At 41.3% G+C, this 22,388-nt stretch overlaps 1 protein-coding gene across 3 annotated transcripts in view; it reads left to right on the top strand.

The window, feature by feature from the left end:
* FZD3 (frizzled class receptor 3) overlaps positions 1-18,725 on the top strand; it is a 38,659-nt gene extending 19,934 nt beyond the window's left edge. For all 3 annotated transcript variants that reach the window (XM_060250403.1, XM_060250404.1, XM_060250405.1), the window contains exons 3-7: positions 4,484-4,680; positions 6,434-7,451; positions 12,361-12,509; positions 16,514-16,747; positions 17,914-18,725. In XM_060250403.1, the coding sequence (XP_060106386.1) occupies positions 4,484-4,680; positions 6,434-7,451; positions 12,361-12,509; positions 16,514-16,747; positions 17,914-18,127 (1,812 nt within the window). In that variant the 3' untranslated portion in view covers positions 18,128-18,725. The remainder of the gene's footprint in view (positions 1-4,483; positions 4,681-6,433; positions 7,452-12,360; positions 12,510-16,513; positions 16,748-17,913) is intronic.
* Positions 18,726-22,388: the final 3,663 nt, after the last annotated feature.

Raw genomic sequence — 22,388 nt, 5'->3', positions numbered from 1 at the left:
GTTGCCTTTTTTAGAAGTACATTGAATTTTATCTTTTGCCTTTCAGTTCACCTCTAGGAGTAACTTGAACGACTTGCCTGCATGTGAATTTAAGGAATGCATTTTCATAAAGCTGCATCATTTGACTTGTTAGAATGGCTTAAAAATTCTCCCCATCAACATCAGGATTAGCCGCCGATGCAAGAGTTTATAACATTTTTATGCCACCTTCCCTGTCCCCAAGGCAACAAACATTAAAACACTTGAACAATTAAAAAGAATGTTTAAAATTATAGAATAATTCAGTAAAGAACACAAACTGCCTTCTGTAAAACAAATATGAGCACTGTGAAGAGGAAACACTTTTATATCTATTTTACAAGTACTCTGGAACCATCCTTTCTCCTAAAGAAAATCTGATAGAATGTATATATTTGCACACTGTGTGTTCCATGGCACCTTTGCCTCTGTTTTCCTGTATCATTTCCCAGTCCATGATATTCGTAAGGTCCTTTCTCTGTTTGGCACAGAACTGTTCCTATGGATACCCAGCCTTTTGTAGTGTGACAAAGGTTGGCATTCTTATTTTCATGAGCCAAATTGTACCCTTTGACTCTCTCCCCTTTTCACGCCCTTTGCTAAACTGGGTCTATTGCAATTCTCGAAGGCCTGTGGGTGCAGGGTTCCCATGGTAATAAGAATGAAACTCTGAAGGGTGGGGGAGTATCTTAACTGAACTCAAAGCCTTATTAATTTGAATGTGAATGCGGAGGGAGGGCTCTTTTGAACATTGCCTTTGTGTGTTTCAGGAATCTATAATTTGTCAGTGTAAAGCGACCTTTTTCATTTGTGAAATTTGTTTGTTAGCTGCTGCTGGATTTTTATGAAACTATACATGGTGGAGCAATTAACAACCAAAAGCATCTTGTGTTACATAAAATCTACCAGATAATTATGAGATTTTTGCTTGTTTACTCCTCTTATATATAACCAGGACAGTATTTTAGTGGTTTGTGTGATAGTCTGTCTATATAGCTTTTATTTTTAGATCAAAATAAAATGTCTGAGTCTGAGCTTCTGCTCATGTCTTTTTTTTTCTGAAGAAGTTTTCACGTCTTGTTCAGAATCCATAAGCCCAGTGGAGAAGGAAAGAATGAAAGGCTGGTGGAGGGGGATAGAGGGAAAGAATCCTATTTAATCTGTATGCCTCACCCCTGCAGTCTGTCTAGGGGTTTTACTTGTTTAGACATGAGCAGCACTAGTGCTGTTCAGGAACTGTCTGTAAGAGAACTTAAGTTTTATCTTGTATCTTTAAGCTTAACCAGAGAGGTATGGGGGGGGGGGGGGGGCAGATTTCTGATGCCGTGTCTATATGACATAAAACTTTTTTTACATTCTGAGAGGATAAGAGTTAGCACTAGAGACTCAGAATTTAGGTTTAGCAGTCTGCCCAGAATTCTTTTTTTTCTCCCCCCTTTCCAGATTTGTTAGATGCAAGAATCCTGCTCTGAAATTAGAGTTGGCAGCAACCCATAGGAAAAAGTAATGTTTTGTGTAGCCTCTCTTAAAGGGTGAAAATGAGTAAGTGATGCTTTTCATAGAAAAGAATAAAAAACACCCCATTAAGCCTCTATTAAAGGGTTTCTTTTTCTCCATGCTATTGGCAGCCCTATCTAAAATGATCACACAGAGCAAAACAAGACTGAATTTCACCCTGTCACTAATTGTAATGGAGGCTCTAAATTAAAAATAAGAGGAGGCTTTTTTGCTCTGAACAATTCCCTTTACTGTCCCGCAATTCACTTTACTATTCCATAGATGCACGTTACAGACACTCTTTTTTTTCTGCCTGACTGTTGCCCTTGTAGTTAAACTTTGTGTTGTAGAATTGCTGAAAGATTTTCAAGACAATACAATTGTAGTTACCTCTCATACCTCGTAAATATACAAATGAGAGAGATGGTATTGAGTTTAAGACAAAAAACAATCTTGTAGCATCTTATATGTAACTGAAGCAGTAACATCTATGGGCTAGCTAGAGCCTAACTTTTCACATGCATTAAATGAGAAGATCAACTTATTGCAAAATTTTGCCATGTTATATGCTTTTAATTGTCAAATTGTTTAATTGATCAACTGATTACCTATTTGTTTTAAATTAGCTAATTGTTTTAGAATTGATGTAGTTGGTTTTTAATGTTTGATGATGTTGTTACCCACCCTGAGCCCATTTGCAGGCAGGGCAAGATAGAAATGTAAAGTAATAATAATAAACCTTGTAAAAAATTCCAGTAGTCCCACAAATTACCCAATTTTTCTACTTGAAAAATGGAAAAGTCTGTGACTTTCTCATGCTGTACTTTTTAAGAAAACCCTTGCCATAAGAAGTGTTTAGTTCATTTTAAAAGAGGAAATACTTGATAGGAGGATTTTCCCCCTCAGTGCTGTGCCAAATTTCCCAGTTTCTCAGTGGGAAAAATTGAAAAGATGTTTGGAAAAATGGGATAAATCAGTTTTGTTTTTATCAGTTTTTCCTATTATTTCTGGCCATCACCCTCTTTACTCCCACCAACCTCAAACTATTGCAATATATAATTTTGATTAATTCTAATAAAAGTAATACATGGCTTTTGTTTTTGTATTTTCCTTCGAACCAATGCAGCTATTTGCAGCCTCCTAGCTTAGTGGAAGCCTAATGCAGACCTTTCATTAATTCAACCTAAACAACTGTGTTCTAGAAACAACTGCTTTCTCTTTTCTAGACTTGCTCTTAGATGATTACAAAGAAGAGTGCTAGAATAGATTTTTGTGTGTGCTTTTGGGGAAAGTACATAATGGCCAGTTTGAAATATGTATATATTATAGCACTGGGCCCTTTGCACATTTCCTGGGAGCACTGGCAACTCTAGTGATTGCTGAAAGCTTTCCGCTCGCTTCTTGTTATAGCTAACTGGTTTATTGGGGTGTGGAGATGTGTGTTATCTCATCACATTTGCAGCGTACCTTTCCTCCAAGGTATTCAGAGTGGCATATTATTTCACTGAGTGCTCATAATAAGCCTCTAAGATGGTCATAAGGCCACCCAATGTGCTTTACAACTAAGTGGAGATTTGAACTCCTGGCTTTTGTGGTACAAATCAGCTCTGTATCTGCACTATTCTGGCCCTGCATTATAGCATTGTTTCTTGCACTGCCATTAGCAGAATAGATCCATGGAATCTAGCAGTTAAGTGTGTTGTTAGAGGAAACTGACACACTGTTCGTAGTCAGCATAAACACACAAAAGGTGTAATGTCTGAGTTTTTTGCTGAAGCTAATTACAAGGAAGAGTAAAGCTAAAGTTTCAGCTGCTTGAACATTTTGACCAAATGCAAAGTACAGAATAAAGGGTAAATATATTTATCCCTAGATCAATGTGGCAAAACAGGCAAGCTTTTAATTTAATTTTCTTGATTTGTTTGATTTCTATCCCACCCTCCCCCACAAGCAGGCTCGGAGTGGTCACAACGTTCATAAATAATACATAAAATAATTAAAACATTAAAGCACAATAGTTAATAATTAACAATAAAATTCTAATAAAACCTAAAGATGGCAGCATGTTTTTGGGAGTTCAAGTGCCTCCAGAAAGAAGAATTGCAGATTTATACCCCGCCCTTCTCTCTGAATCAGAGAGCGGCTTACAATCTCCTATATCTTCTCTCCCCACAACAGACACCCTGTGAGGTGGGTGGGGCTGAAAGGGCTTTCACAGCCACTTTCCTTTCAAGGACAACCCCTGCAGGAGCTATGACTAACCAAGGCCATTCCAGCAGTTGCAAGTGGAGAAGTGGGGAATCAAACCCAGTTCTCCCAGGTAAGAGTCTGCACACTTAACCCACTACACCAAACTGGCTCTCTAAAAGGAAGGTGGTTGTACGTAGCAACTTGTTGATGTTTTGCTGGGCAAAAAAAGAATGGGCACTATAGCAGTGCGACAATATGATCTAAGTAGGCTGTGAGAGCAGGAGAGGCCAAGGTGAATTAGACACCCACCACCTCAGCCAAAGGCCTGGTGGAACAGCTCTGCTTTGATGCTGTTTTAATGATAGAAAGGTGGTGTGCAAATTTTCCTATTATTCCTCTAATACTGAGGAATCAGGTATAGATTGTAAAAGAGATCTTGTTCAGCTAGGTTTTTTATGACTTGTTGCCCACCAAGCTCTACATAGAAGCAACATGGATCTGGCATATTCTTCAAGGATTGGCAGGTTAAATGAAAGCAATTTGAAAGCTGCTGCAGTGCATGATGCTCATTCTTACAAATATTTGTTGGCATTCTGTTCAGTCTGTTACCTCCACTGTCTGTATTATGATTTCAATGTCTGTGTTCAGCTATTTGAGGAGAAAAGCAGATGTTGGAATGTGATAACCACCCATATTGTTTCACAAGGCCGAAACTGCCTTATTGTTTTAAATGATAGCCTGGAAATATTTAGTTTGTTTGTTTTTACTCTCTTTATAGCCATTCCATCCCATGGTGAACCTGGAATGCTCCCGTGATTTTCGACCATTTTTGTGTGCTCTGTATGCTCCTGTTTGCATGGAGTATGGCAGAGTTAGCCTCCCTTGTCGCAGGATTTGTCAACGAGCTTATACAGAATGTTCAAAACTCATGGAGATGTTTGGTGTGTCTTGGCCAGAGGATATGGAGTGCAGTAGGTGAGACCTTTCATTTTTGCTTTTTAAAGTTGCCAGCTACTTTTAAGGAAGCCATGGCCCTCAGTTTGCAAGATGTGATCCTGACTGTTACCAATAGGATGCTTTAGAGGTCATTAATTCATAAGGTTGCCATATGTCAGAAGCAACTTGATGGCACTTTACACTCATGGACATATTTTCAGTATGTTCTAGGAAACACAAAATAATTTTGTTTTTCGGACTAAACTAGTGTGTTTTTGCGGAGACACTAGTGTGACTTACATGTGCATCCCATTACAGTTAACACCACTTTTAATATTTGTGCCCAGTCGTGGCTCCAAAGAGCTCAAAATGACATACACAGATGAAATATCCATTTTTTTCCCATTGCAGCAGCCTTGTCAGATAGCTTAGGTTATGTGGGAGTATAAGGAGGGAACTGAAGCTCTCTCTCTTTAGTCCAAGGTGAACATTCTAACCACACTGGCCCTCAGACTGTCCTTTGCCTCCCTACCTGTGTTTGACACTAGGGACTGCTAGAGCCTTTCTTAACCTAGCTTTTGCAAGGTCTTAGACTTCACACAAAGACTGTGGAGCACTTGTTACCTTGTGAGTTTTTGCTTTGTTTTGGTTATTACTAAGGAAAAACAAATCATTTAAGTTGTCAAATGATGACAGACTTAAAACTTCCTTTTTCCCCCAAGTCAAAATGGCATGCAAGCTCCATTCTTTTAACCATTTATCTCATGTTCTCTGAGTATGTTTGTGATGTGAATGACCAAGTTGAGTTAACCACTGAATGACAAGAAGCTGAACTTCCTTTCAATCAGTTTTGCAAAATTCTATCTTATTTTGAATAATCCTAAGCCTTTCACTGCTTTAGAAGAAACAAATCCATGTGTCCAGCAACAGTTTTTGTAGGAGCTAAAGCTCACAAATAAAACACATCCAGGCCAGTTGAGACAGACTGGCTAAGCTTTTAACGATGAGAGTAATCACTCAACCATTAGGAGGAGCTAGCTTTTTTTAATTTCTTGGTGAGTGAACACTTTTTTTTTTCTTCTAGTTTAGCCAAATGAGGAGAGACTGAGAGAAAGAAGTGGTCTGGCTTGTGTTGAAGAGGTCAGGGAAGTTAGTCATAATGACTTAACAGAAAATCAGCCAACTAGTGTTCTGCTGGGTTTGGCACTCAGCTCAAGTTGTCTCTGTCCCAAGCACAGCTCCAGTTCTCTAACAAGGAATGTTTTATCTCTCTTAGTAGCCTAAAGCCTCTCTCTCTCTTTCAGTGCATTCCATCCACTTGCAGGCGGGTGGTGGATGAACTTCCCTGTCCAATTCGTTATACTCACAAAGTCCTGCATTTTTTCATGTCATGACTGACATCAAAGCCTGTGTGGTTTTCCAGGATTAGGACAGGGAGAAGAGAATGGGTAGAGTAGAGAAGTTCACATCACTAGGAGCTTGAAAAGGAAGTACACTGAAGTTCTTACACTGGTTTGAAATAATCAGATAGATCTTGGTCTGCATGCCCCCAGTAGATGTTGGTAAAAACCAGAGTTCTTTAGTGAAGGTCAGAGTCTGAGATTGCACAGGGATTGCTTGATCATTTAAGTAGTAAATAGAGGCTGCCTCAAGGGCTTGACATGTCATTATCACTATCCAATATTCTCTAAAATTATTCTCGCTTGAGGCAACCAAGGCAAGAAAGCTGCTTGATTGTTTTTTAGTCATCAGTTAAACACATGTGTAAACTTGCTTTTTCCCCTTATTATAGGTTCCCAGATTGTGATGAGCCTTACCCCCGTCCTGTCGATCTCAATGTAGTTGGAGAGCCAACTGAAGAGGTGCCAGTAGCAGTGCAAAGAGACTATGGCTTCTGGTGCCCCCGAGAGCTAAAAATAGATCCTGACTTGGGTTACACATTCCTGAGGGTACGAGACTGCTCCCCCCCATGTCCAAATATGTATTTTAGGAGTGAAGAGCTCTCTTTTGCACGATATTTCATTGGTGTGATCTCCATTGTCTGCCTTTCAGCCACCTTATTTACTTTCTTGACTTTTCTGATCGATGTCACAAGATTTCGCTACCCAGAAAGGCCTATTATATTCTATGCTGTCTGCTACATGATGGTCTCTCTCATTTTCTTCATTGGCTTTTTGCTAGAAGACAGAGTTTCCTGCAATCCCTCTAGCCCCAATACGTACAAGGCTTCCACAGTGACACAGGGCTCTCACAACAAAGCTTGCACCATGCTTTTTATGGTACTCTATTTCTTTACCATGGCCGGGAGTGTCTGGTGGGTGATTCTTACTATAACTTGGTTCTTGGCAGCTGTACCAAAGTGGGGCAGTGAAGCCATTGAGAAGAAGGCCCTACTTTTCCATGCTAGTGCATGGGGTATCCCAGGAACTCTAACCATCATCCTTCTAGCTATGAATAAAATCGAAGGTGACAACATCAGCGGCGTATGTTTTGTTGGCCTCTATGATGTGGATGCTTTGAGATACTTTGTTCTTGCTCCCCTCTGCCTGTATGTGGTGGTTGGAGTCTCTCTGTTACTAGCTGGCATTATCTCCTTAAATCGGGTGCGCATTGAAATTCCTTTAGAGAAGGAGAACCAAGACAAGTTGGTGAAATTCATGATCCGGATTGGCATCTTCAGTGTCCTCTACCTGGTACCACTCTTGGTTGTGATTGGCTGCTATTTTTATGAGCAGGCTTACAGAGGTGTGTGGGAGACAACATGGATCCAAGAAAGATGCAAAGAATATCATATACCCTGCCCCTATCAGGTAAGGAAGCCTATATCTTCATGTATCATGTGCATTTAACACTTGGCATGGATATCCAGTAGAATGTGAAACCGCAAAATAAGAGCCCATATAAAACAGATACTTAAAGAAGATACATATGCATCATAAAACTGCCCAAGTCAGCTTAAAACATTTTTAAAAAAAGACTATAAAAACAATTTAAAATAACCAAGATTCACTAAAGCATAAAAATGATTTCATACCAGCAAAGCAGCAGCAGCAGCAACAAACTCAAAACACAGCAGAAGCATGGACTCTGAAGAAGCAGGGCCAGCAAAATAATAGTGCTGGATGGTATGGGCTGTAAAATAAAGAATAGAATAGCCAGGGCAATAAAATAGTTTAAGATAGGGAAGAAACTTAGAAGCCTGGCAAGAAACATTGTCTTAATTGGGCACCTAAAATAAAACAGTAGACAACAGGGAAATTTCCTGAAAGAGGGAGCATTCCACAAATGGTACAGGTATTGAAAAGGCCCTGTCTCTAAACATGAACAATAAGTTGTTGGGTTTTTTACCTCTGTGTAAAGACAAATTGTTAAAACAATAAAGACTAAGAAGGGAGCTCATACTGTGGCAGGGACTATATAAATGTGAAAGTATTCAGAGTTCTCTTGTGGAACAGATTACATTGAATCAACTGGTATAACTGCATAGCTATAACTGCATAGCTTGTTACGACTCTCTAAGGTCTTAAGCAAATAAATGGAATGTTTTTGGTCCTGCTTACTAAAAGACAAGGGCTTCTGTTACCATGATGGGGTTGTTTCTTGTTTTTAGTCCTTGCTTTTACCTCCTTAAAAAGAAATTGTGTACCATTTAAATAGCATATCAAATGCACTAGCAGCTACATTTCAAAAAGTAAAAGTGTCAGAAAATGGATCATGTTGTTGGAACCTTAAGTTCAAAGTTTCTTCACAGTGTTAGGCTGAGACAGTGTCTTGGCCAGTGTCCTTTACACTGAGTCCAGCATGGTACAGTGGCTAGTTTTGGACTCAGAGGAAGCTCACAATCAAGGCCCCATTCAGACCTAAAACTCACTGGTATCTTTAGGCTAGTCACACACTCATGCTAACCTATCTCTTAAGGATGCTGAGAGGTTAACATGGTGGAAGGAAGAATATTGTACATCACTGAGTTCTTTTTTGTGTGTGTGTGTACTTTTTGTGTACTTTAGGAGTGTGTATGTGCATATTTGCATCTGGAAGTCATGTTGACCTCTGGTGACTGACCTCTACTGGGGGATATTCAGAGAGGTGGCTAAAAGCCTGCCTCTGTCCTCTCAGCTGGGTATTTCAAGGACAATCTCCCATCCAAGTACTAACCACAGTTGACCTTGCTTAGCTTCCAAGATCTGACGAGATTGGGCAGGTCAGGGTCACCTGAGTTCTTTAGAGGAACAGTCTGATAAAAATGGGTTTGGAGGAATAGTTGATGATTCTTAAGTCTGGAGGAATAGTTGATGGGTTTGGATAAAAATGGGTTTGGAGGAATAGCTGATGAGCCTTGGAGACTTTAAGTAAAAAATAATTAATAGTATTTTTGCTGTGATAAAAGCAGCAGTACTAATTGACAAAAAGGTGGGGTCTGCCTTAGGTCAAGCCACAGGTTTAGTGGAACAGATATGAGGATTATAAAACTCTAAAAACAGGAAGGGGCAGTGCCAGTTGTGCTTCAGAGAGCAGATTTCATAGTCTTTGTACCTACACCCCAGAATCTGCATCATCTTTTGCTGATGTGCAAAGCAGGGCCTCACCAAGCAATCCCTGTATCTGAGAAGGTGTTCCTCAGAGGTAGAGCAGAGCACAAAAACATAACTATTACAGTGCATAACATGTAGTCTGTGGTGGTCTTCTACTCTCAAGTGGATGGAGTCTGCCTGAGGTATAGCCACCAATGTACAAAGAGCCAGCGAAATGTGTACGATCAGTGTTCCCTCTAAGCTGAGTTAGTGAGTGCTAGCTCAGAGTTCTGGCTCACACATTTTTGTCTTAGCTCAGGAAAGATGGCCCCAGAGCAAATTAATTTATGCAGTAGCCAAATCGCCCACTCACAACTTTAATGCCAGAAGTAAAATTTTTGTTTGCAAAACTCCACAGTTTAGGTGAGGAATTTCAGACAGTGGTGAACTACCCACTCTTTCTCTAGGGACTTCTGTGTCCACTTTTATGATCTGGCTGCCAGCTGAAACGGCGCACATAGCTAATGCTTTGATGCCAAGGATCATTCGCTCACTCCTTGCTTACTGTGGGACTTTCCCCTGATTAACTCTCAGTTAATCCTGAGCTGCTACAAGATGGGAGCTATTACTGAGGAAGACTGCCAACAAAAATCTATGCATATCCATTTTGGGGAGGGACGGTGGCTCAGTGGTAGAGCATCTGCTTGGTAAGCAGAAGGTCCCAGGTTCAATCCCTGGCATCTCCAAAAAGAGGTCCAGGCAAGTAGGCATGAAAATCCTCATCTTGAGACCCTGGAGAGCCGCTGCCAGTCTGAGAAGACAATACTGACTTTGATGAACCAAGGGTCTGATTCAGTATAAGGCAGCTTCATATGTTCATTTGTGTGTGTGTGTTTTATTGCAGCAGTGGTATTTTATCCTTGTCATGCTGTTCCTAGAGAACTGTTGTTCCTCCCCAGGTAACTGCAGGTCTAGCTCTAAGCAGTTTCATAGAAGTAATTTATTATATAAGTGAGCAAGAGTGTGTTAGCTGTTAATTGCAGCTGGCAACTCTCCTGAGTCAAACTAATTTACATGAGAGAAATGCCAGGAAAATGAAAGTGTGCATAATTTTCCATCTTAGTCAAAGTCTGAACTCATTGGACTTGTCTAGATGTTTCCCTTCTTCCTTAGAAGAGGCTAGGAATGGATCTTAGGTCCTCTTCCACTCTTTCCCCTTCACCTTGTGCCATAGTAAACATCAGAAGGTACTTTATGGTCTCCTTTAATCTTGGGTAATTTAAACTCTCAGTTTCCCAAGATCAGTGGAAATCCTAGTTTCAGATCATTATGGGGCCTTTCAGTTTGGATTGTCTCCCTGTTGTGAGTGAGTGGGGTCCAGGCAAAACAGAAAGCATGAATTAAAGGTCCACTTCTCATCCCTAGAGGAGGAAAATATTCAGATCCATTTGTGTGTTAAAATGTTATTCAGAGAGTGAAATTGCCTAGATCAGAAGCTATTTGTTGTCTGCTCAGTTGCAATATTATTACTATGGAATTGGGGAAATCCCAACGTTCTGTTGTTTGCTTGCTACTGAGTGCTGCTTTTTTGGCCATGTCCACAGCATCAACTAAGATGGCGGGACTGGGAGAGAGCAAACTGTGCATATATTTTTACAAGGCTTTCTTTCTCTGGGTTCCAGTCACATCAAGTGGGGTCAACCATTTCTCCATTGTCCACCCTTTGCATGTCATTTCTCTAATTGCATTACTACCAATTTTCTGCCCTAGAACCTTAATTGATGCTGATGACTTTTGACAGTGCCTCTGTTTCTTTCTTGTCTGATTAATCATGCGGAGCTGCTCTGGAAGTTTCCTAAGGGCAATATTTGCAGGAGAACCAGTTCCATTTCATTTCAAAAATAGGGCTGATGATTATCAAGATGACCATTGTCATTTGTACGCAGAAACTGTGCTACATGACAGTTCAAAGGCTATACATGGATATTTCTGGATAATCGCAGAAGCATTCATATGGAAAAACTCTGCACAAATAGAAAATTAGCACAGGCAAGGAGAAAGTTCTGCTCCCTCTCTCTGCTTGCTAGAATCCTCTACCTGGACTTAGAAGTGGTTGTGGTCCATTTTAATGCACACACAAAGCTGCCTCATACAAAGTCAGGCTCATTGATCTATCAAGGTCAGTGCAGTCTACTCTAACTGTCAGTAGCTGTCTGGGGTCTAGCTAGAAATCTTTCACATTGCATATTATTGAATCCTATTTAACTGAAGATGCCAGAGATTGAACCTGGGCCATTCTGTATGGAAAGTTGTACCACAAGCAGTCTGTTGCCCCATTCCTGCTTTAATCCTGTGTCATTCTCCTACTTGAATAAGTTAGGCCTTCCCAAAGTCAGGACACTGTATTGCCCATTCCTGGGTTTGCAGCGTTGACTGTTGCTGGCAAGATACAGGGAGACTGAGAATGTTTATGACATTGAATAAAGCAAAAATGGCACTAGATGTTTAAAAGGATCCACAGTGGCAGCTTGTCAGTTTCACATTTAGCACATGATCTGGTTTGTGCCTGACTGGCCAGATTTTCTTGATCTTTCGGTGCACCTTTGAACCTTTGTTAATACAAAACCCAAAGGATATTTTAAGATTAATCTGAGATAGCTACTTTCTACATGAACAAAGAGTGCTTCCACAAGGTAGTTAGTGAAAGGGGTGTGTCAAGATTATTTCAGTGGGTTTTTTTTCTGCCACAGACCCATGCATTTTATAGAGATGATAACCCTGCAGTTGTTCTCTTGGTTGTTTTGTGTGTTCATGCCTTCTGAACAGGCCAAGAGCTGCTTCTAGATGGCTGTTTTGCATGCGACTCCAGTATGGTCTGTATGAAGCACTCATGTGAGATTATGGCATGTAGTTACTTCTCCTGCCAATGTTGCTAGCTTGTTCTAATGTTTGTATTCTCTTATTTAGGAAGTACCTAAATTACAAATCAGAAACCTGCTTGAATTTATTCCTGGATAATTTTAAATGGCTTCAGTTTAAATCCAGGCTGATTCAGCTCTCTTCTTATTTGTCTATAAGAGGGAAATCAAGGGATTCAGCTGAGACTGGTGTAGCCTTTCCCTCATAACATCTACTTCAAGGGAGTTAAAAAATGAAATAATGTGCTTCAGTTGCTTGCATCATGTTCTTTCTTCTCATCCTTCTGCAGGTCACCCAGATGAGTCGCCCAGACCTGATCCTCTTTCTGATGAAATATCTGATGGCTCTTATAGTGGGCATCCCATCTGTCTTCTGGGTTGGAAGTAAAAAGACCTGTTTTGAGTGGGCCAGCTTTTTTCATGGTCGCAAGAAAAAAGAGTGAGTCCTGATATGTAAAAGGTGGCAAAGCAACAGATGGGAACTGCTAGAACTTAGGAATATTGAATTCTAAATACAGCAGTTCTTCATAGTTCATTCCTAAAACTGCTTGGAAGATACCCAAAAATCTAATATCCAGAATCCACCCCTCCCCCCTCCAACTAGGATGCAGAGGGAAGAGGTGACAATTACATAACACTGTGGCTGCTACAAATCTGGATTCTGTCTTGCTCCAGATAATTAGGCACAGATGTACTAGCAGTTGTACAGCTTCCCTGAGTTTCCTCAACCAAGGAAATGCAGTGAAGTAATATGGCTACTGCCAGTCTAAGAGTCCTAATGTGTTCTATGGCAGCAAAGATCATGTACAGCTAGGACCAGAAGTAGAGAGACAGTGAAACATCTGACAAGTACATGTACTTGCTATTGAACTTCCTCACCTTTGGGAAATTGCTGATCATTCTCGTTGGTCGATAATGTGCTTTGAATAAGAGGCTTCTTTTGTTCATGATAGGGCTGCTTTCTCTTAATCCTTAGTTTTAACAGATATTTCTAGTAGAGGGGAGATCATGAGTCATTCTACATGCATGAGAAGCCTATAGCCAAATAATTTGCTAGCTAGCAATGTGAATTTCAGCCCTTGTCCCACCATACACTGTTTTTTTGGCTCTTGTTGCCTCGTTAGGGTTGCCAAACCACAATGTAACCATGGTCGTAGAAGCTACAGCTGACGATATTTTTCTCTTTGCAGCTATTTAAAAGTACAGTAGTCCAGTTAACTTCTAGACTTTGGCGGCCTCATAAGTTCATAGGCCTCATTGTTCACTCACTATTTACATGCCAGTATTGAGTAGCCCTCTGTTAATGTTTTGCCATAATTAAACTACTTGATTTCTCTTTATCTCTGCTACCCATGAGCTCTTCAGCTCTATGTCTGCTTTGCTTTGCTTTGCTTTCTTTTGTACTCCTGTCCTTTAGAAAGATTATTTAGCTCTCCTATTTTTTAATTGCTTCACTGTACTAGGTAGCCTGTTCTCACCTTAACTGCAATTCTTTGGAGTCCCACTTCTCATTAGCCCTTCTTGACTTCATCACCTGTCACCTCCTGCCTTTTTCCTCCGGCAACCCTGATGCATCTTTCAGGTTCTTCTATATTCTTCATCATCTTTTCAGCTGCCATCTTTCTGGGCTTACTCTCATTTTTTGCTTCTTTGCCTTTCTAGAACTTCTTCCCAACAACTTGCCAACATTACAAAGCTTCTCCTCCAGGCCCATAGCCAGAAAATTCCAGTTGGGGGGGGACCCACAGAAAAAGTTTTTGGATGGAGGGGGCCCCCCTTTTGGCCTCCCCCACTCTCTCCGCCGCCACTTCCCTCCCCTCGTAGCTCTGGCGCCCTGCCCCCCCTCCATGTGGCACCTTCCCCTCCCACTCACGCACCCACCCACCAATGGGGTGAAAAAGTAAAGTGCGGGCTCCTGTGATTCTTGCATGTGATCGCTGGGAAAAGCTGCACAGAAGCCAGCAGTGTCTACACCAGCTTCCCAGCACGATCAGCACGTCCAGTGCTGGCTGCCCCAGCGGAGAGAGTGGGGGTCAAAGAAGGGGCAAAAAAGTTCTGAGGGGGGGGTTGGGTGGAGACGCCGGACCGGGTCCCCCTCATGGCTACGGGCCTGTTCTCCTCTCTATGTATGAGGTATTAATCCCAGTCACATTGACTTCTTCCCTTTAACTCACAGATAATGGAATGCAAGTATTTTTGATATCTTTGTTTCCTGAGCAACTGGAATGTTTGTGACCCAGTTTTGCCAGTTAATATTTATTTTATTATTTAGATTTCTATTCCCGCCCTCCCCGAAAGTGGGCTCAGGGCAGGTCACAACATAATCAGAAACAGTTAAAAGCCAATTACATAATACCAAAATAACTAAACAATCTAAAACAGTTAAATGTGATGGCGAATTTCATAAACATAACCCTGTAAACTGAACAGTAAGATGGAATAAGATAAGGTTACGCAGTGTCCATGTTCCAAACGACCCGCATCAAATGGGCAGCGTTACATGAGCAGCATTGGCATGGAGGCCAGATGTTCAGAATGCCACTGCCTCAACTGAAAGCCTGGTGAAACAGCTCTGTTTCTCAGGCCCTGCAGAATTGCAGCAAACTCCCCAGGGCCCTGATCGCCAGTTAATGTCTGAAGCTTCGCCAATACAAGTACAATATAGCATGGCTTTGTTTGTTTGTTCTGGTAGTATTCCTTGTGGTCTGAGGATCTACCCGGAAACTTTCATATATCTTTGAGGAGGAATCACTTTGCAGTTTAGATTGTGATTTGATGTGCACAACAATTTGTGCTATCTCAAGGATGTTCTTGCGGTCATGTCACTAAAAGAGCAAGAATATGGAGGGGGGTGGGATGACATAAGCCTGTTTCTACTTTTTAGATGATGCTCTTCAGGATGCACCAGACCTTTATAGAGGAGGGAGGTCATGAAGATTGTTTACTCTTGAAACTTTGTTGTGATCGGCCTCTTGCACACATCTATGGAGCCCGAGCGCTGGCAAAGATGATCACTTACATTTATGACTACACAGACCTTCTGGTTTCTTTTTTCTGCTCTTGTTGAGCTTTAGACTTTCTCTTTTTTTAACTCTGACACATGCAGAGGGTCAGTGACCTCATTGAAAGGTCTCTGACTAGATACATCCAGTGCCCAATCATCACAGTGTAGCAGACTTTAGATTATCACACTTCTCTCTACCTATTTGACAAAAGGCCATTTCTGTTAAGTCACTGTGAACATGTCAAGGGGCTGATGAGAAACTTTCGACAGGTTTAGGTATAAGGACACAATTGATTCTGCCTGCTGTGAGAATCACAGCATCTGTATTCTGGGTTTTAATGTAGAGTTTCTCATTGAATAGGTTTTTTGGCCTTTAACTGCAATGAAAATTTTACTCTTAATTGAGAGCCAGTTTGGTTTAGTAGTTAACAGTGGTGGACTCTAAGCTGGAGAACTGGGTTTGATTCCCCACGCCTCTACATGCAGCTGCTGGGTGACCTTGGGTCAGTCACAGTTCTCTCAGAAGTGTTCTCTCAAGAGCAGTTCTTTAAGAGCTCTCTCAGCCGCAGGGTGTCTGTTGTGGGGAGAGGAAGGAAAGGAGAATGTAAGCTGCTCTGAGTCTCCCAGGTGAAAGGAAGGGTATAAATCCAATCTCCTCTTCTGTTTTAAAATTAAGAATAGAGGAAATAGAATATAATACAGATGCCAGTGGTGAAAAGAATATAAAATAGCTTATTTTCGTCTCCCACTCCCCCTACAATACTGACCTAAATTTCTGAGATAGACATACTGTTGTACTGGTGCAGCTTCCCCAGAAGGCAAGGGCTGAAGTTCAGCAAGGTATGTCAGAGGCAAGATTGCAGAGAATAATCCAAGTTCAGTCCAAAGTCAGAGATTCCAGAGAGCAGGCTTACTGAAGTCCAGCCTAGGGTCAAGGAATTCCAGGCAGCAAGTCCAGTCCAGGGTCATGGGTTCAAGAACAGTTGACTGTCAGGTCCAGTCCAAGGTTACAGAGGTCCAGTAGCAACAAGCTTGGTGGGTCAGTAGCAAAGTATACTTGTTGAGTCCACAAACTGCTGCTTCTCTTGGCTGAATTTATAGCCAAGTCTTAATGAGCTAAATTCCCAGCCAATTCCTTGGCAGTCATCCTGAAACTACTCACTTGTGTCTTCAACTGACAGCTGATAATGGGCCATGAGTCTAGCACTTCTCCTCTTGCAACTCTAAGTGTTTCCAACAGCATCAGTACTGCAAGGGTGTTGGTGATCTAGGTGGGCTGGGAGTGGCTTCTGAAGACTTGTTTTCCCATATGAATATTATAGATATAGTAAAACCTGGCATCTCTGATTCGCATAGTTCACTGGATGTTTTTGGCTATTGTCTCTATACACTGTTGTGTCTTTCTAACATTGAACTAATCTGGGTTTACTATTCCCCAGAGTTGTGAATGAGAGCCGGCAAGTGCTGCAGGAACCTGACTTCGCTCAGTCTCTGTTGAGAGACCCCAACACACCCATAATTCGCAAATCTAGAGGCACCTCCACTCAAGGGACTTCTACTCATGCTTCCTCTACCCAGCTGGCTATGATGGATGACCAGCGAAGCAAAGCGGGCAGCGTCCATAGCAAAGTCAGTAGCTACCATGGCAGCTTGCATCGGTCACGAGATGGCAGGTAAGGTTAAAATTTTGTCATGCGGATATAACGTGTATTGGCAGACTGCTTGTTTATATTGAAACAGAAGTTAGCCAGTGGTTATAGGAATTCAAGAGAGGTGTGGTGACACTACCCATAATGGTTAGGTGCAATATTATCAACTCCCCAAATAACTGGGAACTTCTTGTTATCCAAATCTCTTTGGAATTGCAGGATGTTATTAGAATTCACATTGCTATTGCCTTTCTAAAGCTCAAGTTATACTTTTCACAGGATACTGATTTCCTCCTTTCTAACTGGAGGTATCCAGACCATATGAGAGCCTCCAGCCTCATAGAATCATAGAGTTGGAAGGGGTCTCCAGAGTCATCTAGTCCAATCCCCTGCCCAGTGCAGGAAACTCACAAATACCTCCCCCTAAATTCACAGCATCTTCATTGCTGTCAGATGGCCATCTAGCCTCTGTTTAAAAATCTCCAAGGAAGGAGAGCCCACCACCTCCCGAGAAAGCCTGTTCCACTGAGGAATTGCTCTAATGGTCAGAAAGTTCTTCCTAATGTTGAACTGGAAACTCTTTTAATTTAATTTCAACCCACTGGTCCTAGTCCTACCCTCTGGGGCCACAAAAAACAATTCCACACCATCCTCTATATGTCAGCCCTTCAAGTACTTGAAGATGGTGATCATATCACCTCTCAGCTGCCTCCTCCATGTGAAGATGCAAGCATGCTTTCAAAGATCTTAGGTGTCATTAGGCCATTGATATAAATAAGGAAGTACAGTTACTATCCCTAAACTTACCCTTTACATATTATGTATCCCCCCATTTAGCTTCTAAATATAGTATATCAAATATTTAGCACTAATTTTTGCATGTAAAATATGGTGATAAAACCAAAGACTCTTCCACCAGAACATGTCTCTTCTGTACCAACCCAAATTGTTAGTGTATCTGGCCCAGGTCTGACTCAATAGCTCTCCAATATCTTAGGCAGAAGTCTGTCTCAGATCTGCTACTTCAGCTCTTTCTAACTAGAGATGCCAAATGTTGAGCCTGGGGCATTATGCAAGTAAAGAAAGTGCTGTATTTGGGGTGAAAATGTTAGTCTCTGTACTTATATGGATGTGTGTACACACACTGTTGCCTGCCCTGTTACTGAAACAGATTAGTTTTTATGATTTAGGTATACCCCCTGCAGTTATCGAGGGCTTGAAGATAGACTACCTCACGGCAGCATGTCCCGACTGACTGACCACTCCAGGCACAGCAGTTCCCACCGACTCAATGACCAGTCACGTCACAGCAGCACCAGGGACCTCAGTGGCAATCCAGTGACTCACATAACACATGGCACAAGTATGAACCGGGTTATAGAAGAGGATGGCACTAGTGCTTGATCTCTTTTCCCCAATTGCTCGTGCATTGACATAACCCAGAGCTGACTTCAAAATGCTCAGCATTCTCTGTCCTATCAGGTGCTAACTTTGTGGAAAGGAACCAAACTGGGTGCTGCCTTTTTCTCTTTCTATGTCCCGCTCTTTGGCAGAAGGTTTGCCTCACAATGAGGATGCTGCTTGATCAAGTCTTGAAGCTAACATTTGATGGTACTTGTATTTTAGACTCCTTTATGGATTTTATTTATTTGATGACATTTCCCCATCTTGCTTGACAATTGACTTAAAAAAATTCTGTGTATTCCTCTGTAGAAGACATACCATGAAGGTCTTGTGAAAAGTCTCCAGAAGCAGAAGACTACAGCTTTCTTGTTTAAAGAAACTCCTCCCTGCAGCTTTTAAAAAAATCTCTGATTAGATAATAAACTGGTTACTTGTTTCTTTGCAGCACAGAGGGTGGGCTGCATGTTAACAGCTGTACAAAAGACATCTGTGGGGAACCAGCAGGAGATTTTAAGCAGTTACACTGGAAATGCAGCAGAAGGATAATGAACATTCAGTAAGAAGAATAAAAGCTCTGCGTAAGGGTGTTGGCTCTTAACTGAAATTGCTAGTCTCAGTTGCAGAGGGTGGGAAGGAGGCAGGGTAGGAACAAGGGGGCTATAGCTTTTTGTAGTATTTTATAGAAAAAGTTCTGATTTTCTACTTGTTTACAATTTTTACACGGGGGAAAGGAGAAATGTGAAATTGAATGTCAGCTATCCAAGCTGAATTCAGCATCTCAGACCCCTTCGCTGGCAGTCAATGGATGAGAGGCAAACAGACTTGTGAATTCAGCTGTTTGCTCTCTATATGAAACATCCCCATTCCCAGACTCTTCTAGCCTCAGTGCCTTGATCAGTTGTTGCTGTACCTGGGCACTTGGCAGGGGGTAGGGCTTGTGGAACCTGTAGAAGAGGAGAAAAGCTGGGGTGTTTTGTAGGAAGAGAAGCAATGGAAAAGTAGATCTGTTAGTGTATTAGATAATATTTTGGCTCATTTGATGATGGGTCATCTGCCAAGGCTTGCATGCAGTCATTAAGAAGATGATGCAGAATTTCTTGATAACTTCCCACCTCAGGGTCCCAAGATATGCAGATAGAGATTATTAGGTTTCCTCCATCCAGGTCCTTTCAGAGGTTTCCTCAAGGAAGTTCTTTGGTGTACTTCAATTCCCCATTGTTAAATTTTGTATTGGGATATAATATATGTTTGTGGATACAGTGGGCAATGTCAAGCCATGTTCTAGTTTGGGAATGGACAACTGCATGGCTGATACCTAAAGCACTTCTTTGCCACATATAGTCTGACAGCTTTCATCTGTGGGAGATGGGGAGAAGTTTATAGTCTCCTAATTTTACAATGGCACTATAAAGACTTTGAAACAGGAAGCATCTCTAGGATTAAGGTAAAAATAATTCATACAAATAATTTCATGGGCTGAAATGAACTATGGAGCATGGCAAACTGCTTTTGAAAATGAAGGTGTTCTTAAAAGAAGAATTAGATCCTACTGTGCTTGCCACATTCTTAGGCACATCTAAAGTAGCTCTTTAAATCCCATATTTTGGAAGGGCAACCGAAGTTTGTTCTCAATTTTATTCTAAATTCTTCAAGATTTGTTTAAGGAGCTACTGGCAGTTAACGTAAGTTGGTGTTTACTGTTGCAAAATAATGTTCACTATGTTTGATAGGGACTGAGATCCCTTCCGCATGGGAACTGGCTGAAAATGCGATATATCCAAGTGGCCCTCAATGAAGTCCTGTAAGTGATATGCAAATGCATGCCTCAGAAATGAAAATGATCACCCCCTTGCTGGAGATATTGCCCACTCTTCTTGGCAGTACATTTGATATTGTATAGCAACTACTGACAAGTGTTTAGTGTTGCCATCTGGAAACACTGGCTCATATTTAAACCTACCTCACCTACTGCTGCTGATGCTACTACTGGGAATTGTTTTCATTCTTTTAGCATGCACCCCTTTTTGAATTTGTATTTGTACAGAAGATCGGCAGAGTCCCACTCACCTAAAAAATTATGCTGATGTTTGAAGACTGAGGGAAACCTCATTTCATCCTGCTGTAGAGCTGACGTCTAAAAATGGACTCCTGGGTTCTAAAATTTTAGTACCATTCCCACCCTCCATGTTTGAATAGGATAACCTCAAGTGTTTTTTTTTTAAATCAAAATTAGCAAGCAGACTACCGTTTCCTGTGTCTATGCAGATGCCTGTTGGAGCAGCAGGAATTCACTGTTTCAAACTGAAGTTTCTCTTGGTCAGCCATGGTGAACCTGCCAAAGTTATAAAACGTGGTTTGGACTGCTCCACAAGGTCACACAGCAGTTAATCAGCTGACACAGTTTTCATCTGGCTCTGGCAGAAGCAATGTTAGAAGTATTGTCATACAACCTCTCTTAAGGCAACAGTAGTGATTAAGCTGGAGCTTTTCCACTTGAGCAGCACACCTGAGGAATTTCAAAAGGAAGCATTTCAATAAGACCACCAAAACTTCTCAGGAATTTTCCTCATCTTTGCAATGTGTACCATGGGGAAAAGAAATAAGGACTTCACATTGGTCTAATGCGCGCTTCAACAGGAGGAACTGCATTTAGTCCTTACTGTTTTTTAGGTCAACCAGTGCCCTCTAGGATGGAAGCAGCAGAACCACACTTTGCCTTGTGACCTAGCCATTGAAGGTAGGCTACAGTGGAAAGTGGAAGAAAACCTCAAGTACTTTTCCAGCAACTTCAAGTGAGAGACCCTGCCTCAGAAAGACTTGAATTTAAATTATACCACTTAACTTTGCTACTAGCTTTTTGAAAATCTGAACTTGCTCAGAGCATCTTTACTCCTCAGATATAATTATTGGCCCAGATCAGATGTGAATAGGAGCATAGACAAGACTTTCTGCTGCACAGTTATCTCTGCTTACATATGAGAGCACATGCTTGCTTCCCTCTGCTCCTCAAATGATGCATGACCAGCTTCCAGATCAAATAATAGCCTCTTCACACAGCTCTTACGCTTCAAAGGGGCTGCGTACCTTTTTACAAACAAATATTTTTCTCAAATCTTACTGGCACAAGTTTAGCTAAACTCTTGTTCACTGCCTTATTTTTGAAATAATAAATGAGTTGATTTTTAAAGTTCAAAAGCTGACATAGGGGGAATAGAAGCATGTACAGATTAGAAGCACCATTTCCTCCTAGCTCAATGCCATGAAGAAGCACTGACCAAATTGGGATAAGTGTGGTTCATTCCACAGCAGCTTGACCTGCTCTAATTGTGTACTTCAATAAACAGATTAAGCTTGCATAAATAGAAGTGAAAACTAATTCCAGCTCCCAAATGAATCCTGGAGTTTTTGTTTATTTCAATATTCATGGGATCCCATTAATAGCTATGTAAAGGTCCAAGTGTTCTGCTGGAATGTCAGTGTTGAAACAGTCAGCTGTTACTTGAAATGATCTCTGCCAGATTTTACTGCGTTGCTCTGGGGAAATGGATGAATCAGATCATCTGTGGATTGTGCATCATTCCTTTTTTTGTTATAGAAACCATCATGTTTTAAATATATTGGCTCAGTAAGCCCAAAAGCTTGCAACAAAGCCTTGAAATGGCAAATCAGCACAGCAGAGTTCGCTTTTTCCCTATCCTGACTTTCACAAAACATAATTGAGCAAAAACTGGAACATAAAGAGGGACTGGACTTATATGTACACACTTTTCTGGCCTTAGCACTGGTTTGTTCTTTCTTTTATGGCATGTTTTGTTGAGTTAGACAAGTGAAGCTGGAGCAGTTCTCATGCATGATCTTGTACTGTGTGTGTTCTGGGTAAGTGGTGTTCTGGGTAAGAATAATGCTGATTGATACTTTTAATGAGTCTAATGAGGATCTCCAGCTTCATTCCCCTCCCCCCCCCGCCCCAATCCCTGTTCTGGTCATTGGAGCATAAAATAATGAAACTGAAGGAGTCTGGAAGTCATCTCACCCAACCCCTACCAGAAGGCTCTTCACACTATTTTATCCTACACATCCCTGCCAGTGTAAACACTTTGTGGTGTATGTGAACTTGCTGGGTGTTCTTTTGGAGTTAGTTCTCTGAAGGATGCTGGTTAGAGGATTTGCCATTACCACTGAATAATCCCTCACCACCAAGTTCAATAAACTACTGGGCCTTGCTTCTTCTCTTAAAGCAGATCTGCTCGCTGTCCTGATT

Source organism: Heteronotia binoei, chromosome 1 (assembly GCF_032191835.1).
Source record: "Heteronotia binoei isolate CCM8104 ecotype False Entrance Well chromosome 1, APGP_CSIRO_Hbin_v1, whole genome shotgun sequence".
NCBI classification, from domain to species: Eukaryota; Metazoa; Chordata; class Lepidosauria; order Squamata; family Gekkonidae; genus Heteronotia; species Heteronotia binoei.
This window is presented reverse-complemented; position numbering and strand designations above follow the sequence as displayed.